The sequence below is a fragment of the Haliaeetus leucocephalus genome, unplaced genomic scaffold, assembly GCF_000737465.1.
Source record: "Haliaeetus leucocephalus isolate CR32 unplaced genomic scaffold, Haliaeetus_leucocephalus-4.0 Scaffold751, whole genome shotgun sequence".
In the NCBI taxonomy this organism is placed as follows: Eukaryota; Metazoa; Chordata; class Aves; order Accipitriformes; family Accipitridae; genus Haliaeetus; species Haliaeetus leucocephalus.
Genome location: NW_010973187.1, coordinates 6598512 through 6604511, shown reverse-complemented (window position 1 = coordinate 6604511; position 6000 = coordinate 6598512). Strand labels below are relative to the sequence as shown.

Genomic DNA, 6000 nt, shown 5'->3' with positions numbered 1-6000 from the left:
TATCAGTCCCATCATGTTTCATATATCAAATTCTAATCCAGATCAGATGTCACAAAAACCTGTGATGTATTGCTGTTGCTTTACATGGGCTAGTTTATGTATGAACACCTGAAACCTTCTTTCTTCTCCAACTTTCAGCCCTAGGTAGTCATACAGGAGCTGAACTCAGCCCAGCACTAGCTCCAAAAGGGGAAGATGCTGTAAAGTTTAGCCCAAAGTTCACCTTATGTATGTTCTTAGTAAAAACAAAAGCAGGTAGTAAACATTTTAAAACAGGTTATGTATTTGCATCCAAGCTCTTCAGTAAGTGTGACAAATGTTGCCACCTCATGGACAGGTGCAGGGTTTGATTCAGCTCAGCGGTAGGAAGGAAAAGGGATCACGGAGATGACTCATTGCTGCCCTTTCACACTCTCCTGAGGGGGGAAGCGACAGCTTGGCCAGAAAGACGCTTTTGTCGCTTAGATTCACCTGGAACTTGTTCATTCGGGTCTGAATCCAGAAGCTTGGCTACACACCCACAATTGGGGGGGGGGGGGTGTGGTGGTAGAGAAAGAAAAGGCTACGCATGTTCAGGGTATTTGACCATCTCCAGTATCAGAGCAAGGGGAGGAAAGAATGATTTTTCCTTGGAAAAAACCCATATGGTCAACATAGGACATGGCATGGTCTTGTACTGTCAAACAGTCAAAGCCCAGCATTCAGGAGTAAAACATATGAGTAACAGGCTGTGGGACCTGGAGTTTTCAAAAGGGTGACAGAAATCTTCAGATTCTTGAAGACAGTAATTCAGAACTGAACCAGGGGATTTTAATACCCCACAAAGGTAGCGGTGGTTGGGAATCCTCTACTTGTAAACTGGAGACAAATGTAATCGTAGTGTATTCCATCATGTATTTCCAAGGCTAAAGTTTTATGTTATAACATCACATTGATTATTCACTATTCTGCCTCTTTTGGGGAACTGCTGCAGGAATATGCTGTCACCTGTTGAATTTCTCCCTTTCTGATGGAAACGCAGCTGTGCCATCCTCCTCTACAGGACAGATACTGTTACAAAAGCCATTACACAGTGTGTATCTTAAAGTATGTTCATTCCAAATGGCATTATAATTAGCACTTAATGTAACTGGATGAGTGTAAAAGGACTATAAAATGTTTAAACAAAAATAAAACCTTTCAAGTTTGACATCAGGATAGAACTTTAAGAATCAATGATTTTTTAAAATAAAGCCTTGTAAAAATAGATTCAGAGTCAACGTTTATGAATGGTTCGAAAAAAGACAGTGTGGTGATTAATTGGGTGTTTCCCATCATCATGATCTCCCTATAACAGTGTAACAGTCTGCCTACATACGACTGAAGAGAAAGAAGGATTTATACCAGCTTGATTTTAAATATGTTCTTATGTTTATTATATTTTGCAACTCCACTCCTAAAATGGTGGCCTCAGGAAAAGCTGCTTTGGCAGGCAATTGCAAAGATTCCTGTGGAGAGGAAGTGAAAAGACTGGGCATACAAACAAGGGCTGCTGCCATGTTCAAAGCACTAGGGAGAGTTCATAGAGCAAAATGCAGTCCTAAGTAAATGGGTTTCAGGCAATTTCAGTGTTAAGATAACATCATTAAGAGTAGAACAGATTGTGCTCAAACCCTGCTGTTTATAATTAACACATTGCTTCCAAATACGCCAGGGTCCCTGGTAAATAGTCCTCTGCTCAGATCCACCCAGACCAATCAGAGTATTTTCAGCAGGTTCCATGCTGGGCCAGCACCTGTTTGGACAAATCCAAAAGAGCCAAAATACTCTTCTTTCTGGCCAGCTAAGTAGAGAGATGAACACAGCTTGCCTTAGTCATTGTCACAGTGTCCATATGGCTGTGAAGCTTGTTTTCACAAGAAATCGTACAAGTACTTTATTATGTCGAAGTTCACGGTCCTATAAACAAAAACACAGTATATTAGAGCAATCATCTTAACAGTGCTAAGACTTTAACCTGTTTGGAGACAGCACACGCAGGACATTCTGCACAAGCAAAATCAAGCAATACCCCCAAAAGAAATGCAATCAAGGATGAATGAATTTTTAACCTCTAGTGTTATTTACAGTACCTGTCTTCTGATTATTTAAACTTTGTAAGATTCTAAAAAAGAAATAAAGCAGATTTCTAGTAAAAACTGGAAGATTCTTATTTCAATCATCAAGCAGTAAAAATACATCAAAGTTAATAAGATTATATTTTCACATGATAAACATGATACTCTAGTTGGTGATGCAAAGCAGCAATCTTTTATGCTATTGAATGTTTTGTTCATCTTCCAAACCACCTGTTTTAGCATGTACTATGTAACTCCTTCATCTGTACTCATTTGCAGTCTGCGTTCTTTCAGTCTTGACACTAGTTGACCCATGTTCATAGCTAAATTTGAAAAATCCAAGAATGCCTCTCAATGGGATAGAAGATTTTAATGTATACTTTTGTACTTTAATGGCAGGCAGAATGAAACAGCAGTAGAATAAAACATATAATTATTTTTTTTTTCTCTAAACTCATTCTGCTATACAATCTAACACTCAGACTTAGGGGTTTACTGTTTGAATAAATAATGCAAATTACTGCATATAATGACAAGTATAAAATTAAAAGTTTTTTTTTAAAAGTATTCAATGATGCAAAAATAACCGCTCACAATGCTAAGTGAGATTAACTGGCTGAATGTCTTATTTGTTAGACTACAATCATTTAATATTCTCTGTTCATGCATCATCCTGTAACCCACTTTTCAAAAAGTTTCTATAAAACATCATATTGGATAGAGAAAAAGTTCAGAAATCCCCAAGATCCCCAACAAGAAATACTGTGTTTGAGTCTACTTAATAATCCAGTGACAAAATTAAAGAAATTAACTGTCTCACATGACATTGTGTCACTCAAGAAAACTGCTTTAGTTACAAGGCTTTCCACAGAAAGAAAATCACACACTCTAACAAATGCTGACCTTATCAACTAAATGAAACACAGTCGTCCTGTCATAACAGCTGGGTTCATTAGACACTATATGAAAAGACGCATTACATTCAACAAACATTAAGAGATCCCCACTTCAGCTACAGAAAATTTATGAACTTTGGTCTGAAATTCTTAAAACAGAAATTAAAGATTTCTAACAAAGAAATGCCTAACCTTACCTTTGGCTAAGCATGTAAATACTACATGGTAAAAAGCACGGGAATATCTCTGCAAAGACTGAATATATGCAACAGAATAGAGCCAGACATGAGGTTCTGTGGTACTAAGGAGAGAGACTGTGCACGGCCAGCAGTTATCACACTAAAAGCCACCAGGAAGACACACAACTTTTTTACTCTTCCAAAACCAGGTGGCTTTTGTTTTGTTTTTTTTAAATGCAAACCCCACTTTTGCTTAAAAAAATACAGAAAATGAAATGATAATCTGAACAGCCTGAATGGGAGTGGGGAGGGGAGGGAGAGAGCATAATTTTCTGTCCTGCTCTTTACACTCTTCAGCCTTCCATTAGGAAATATGCTGGAGTAGCAAGGCTGAGATTGTTAACAAGGCTGAGGTATCTGAAGATTTTAGTGACTAACAAAATTACTTTAGTACTATTACAGTAACAGAGAAAAAGAATCAGGAGATGGGCTGCTTACTTGATGTGTATTTTGGTTGAAATGATGAAGTAGTTCCTTCTCTGCAATAAATATAACCTCTCCCACGAGTGGTTAAAAACTACAGGCAGCTGTAAGACTACAGCACAGCTAGAAAATGAAATTTCTTAAAGCACAGATCATCATGCCTTCGCCCTGTAGCTAGTCCCATCAAGACAAGGGGGAAGCCCATTTATCATGGGTTCATGAAACCTTGTAACTTTATGGATCATTCTCAAAGATTTACAAAGACTGTAGGCTGCAAAAGATACTTAAGAAAAGAAGTGTAACAAAGGAACAAAGCAAGAAAAAAAAAGGGGGGAGGGGGGGAGCAGGAGAAAAGTAGAACAGGCCAACTTTAAAATCTGTCAGGTCATTTTTGGCCCTATCCAGGCAGCATATAAACACTTCCAAACTACTTGGCCAGGGGAAAAAAGACCTGCTTTCTTCCTCATAACATGTAGGAAAAGTCAGTCAGGATACATATATACACACACATGTGACCTAAAGGAAAGCAAGCCAAAGCACTATACTGTGCACTGAGATTTGAAGTGATAGCATCTCCCACAACTACTTTCTCTGGTAAGCATAAGCTGCATAGCACAAGTTTAGGTCCTGTTTTCTGGCCATCTCTACCTTTCCAGCAATTTTAATGGAGTCAATGAAACTTCTAAGGATGTTAAAGTTGCAAGGAGAGGGCTGTCATTTCAAGTGCCTTAATTCAAGGACCCTCATAGTCCATACAGAGTTTAATGAACTGGTCTCTGTATTCACCGTAGGAGTTAGAGCAGAGACAAGAACTTGGGGACGTTTGTATACACAATGATCCACGTTGCTGAGCAGATGGTCTGCTGTATTTGGTACCAGTGGGAGTTTTTTCAGGGCATCATTCACAAGTAACTTTATGGCTGGGAATAGGAAAGTGACACAGCGAAGCTGTGGAGGTCCTGGCAGTGTGGTCCAGCCAGGCCTGAACCAGATAAGTTTCGTTCTATGGCCTGTCCAACTGCAAAGTGAAATTAGTGTGTGGGGTTTACCGACAAGGCTATTGGACATTTAATAGCTCAGGTGAGCAACATGTGCCCTGAGGTTATGGGATACAGTCTACACCACAGGTTCCTCTGAAGTCCCACATTATAAAGAAGAGTTGGTCTTGAGAATGTTTCTCTTCCTTTTCACCACATGTCATTTCTGGGCTCTGTTCTGGCTACAGACTCTTTATCCAAGACCTGCTAATAAGCAGGCTGCAGCAACAGGTGTGAGGTAATGCTGTTGGCATTTCATAAAATTGAGACATAGGCTTGATTGTTGCCTATGTATTGCATGCATTTCTGTCTGTAATTTACCATCATCTCTCCTGATAGACCTGGAACTGTTCTCACACTCCAAATCTGAAGGTTCTGAATGAACAGAGCTGTTGAGGTACCTATGTTCATTTACTGAATTAGTTTGTATCAACTACAGATCACACAAGATAGACTGTCTGAAAGAATTCTTATAATCTATGTAGTTTTTATATCATATGTACAACAAACGCTGTTAAGAATTAAATATCATTTCAGATTCAAATACCATAGTGTGCCTTTTGGTAATGAAATGGGACTGACATTTTAGAGCAGTATTTTCACATGAAGTCCCTGACCTTTATTAAGCACAAAGACAGTATGTTACCGTAACACATACTGCCACTGTAACATAAATTTTTTTCAAAACAGGATTGGACTATACTTACCTCGAGTTCAACACTTCTCATAAATAAGACGACTCATTCACTCTTAGAAAATATCCATAGATTTCTGTTCTGGTCTGCAGAGAGCTACAGACCGACCAAACACTGGGTTTGAAGTCTTTTTCAAGTCAGCACATACAACAGTAAATGATCTCTAATAGGCTCACCGGGCAATAGCTCTGATGAAGTCCAGAGATACAGTACATTTATATCGTGGTCCATCAAGCTGGTCATTATGGCCAACCATGGATAACAGCTGGAGAGTCACAAGAGAGGTGATCTACAAACAAGAGACATTAGTAATGTTAGTCATTTTTTTGCTAACGTGAATAGCAGTGGCCAATTTCTTTTTTTTTTTTTTTTTTCCTCTTTGGCACCATTCCCGTATTTCTCTGGAAAGTCACTCATACTTGCTTACTGATTTTCACATAGTTCTGCAGCTAGCAAACCCAGGAACATATATACATTTTCACCATTAAATTTTCAGCACAGGCAGTGAGAGACACAGGCTAAACCCTTCATCCTTCATATCAAGAGTTATCCTGGAGTTCTGATCAGAGAGAGATAGGTGATGTGAGGAACAGGAATAATAGGCATGAGCTGAA

General features: G+C 38.8%; 1 protein-coding gene across 1 annotated transcript in view; it reads right to left on the bottom strand.

Annotated features, from left to right (window-relative positions):
* Positions 1-1085: 1085 nt before the first annotated feature.
* Positions 1086-6000, bottom strand: part of ORC5 (origin recognition complex, subunit 5) — a 73426-nt gene continuing 68511 nt past the window's right edge. The window contains exons 14-15 of the mRNA XM_010580902.1: positions 5563-5675; positions 1086-1938 (exon numbers count right to left, since the gene is read on the bottom strand). Coding sequence (XP_010579204.1) covers positions 1893-1938; positions 5563-5675 — 159 coding nt within the window. The 3' untranslated portion in view covers positions 1086-1892. The remainder of the gene's footprint in view (positions 1939-5562; positions 5676-6000) is intronic.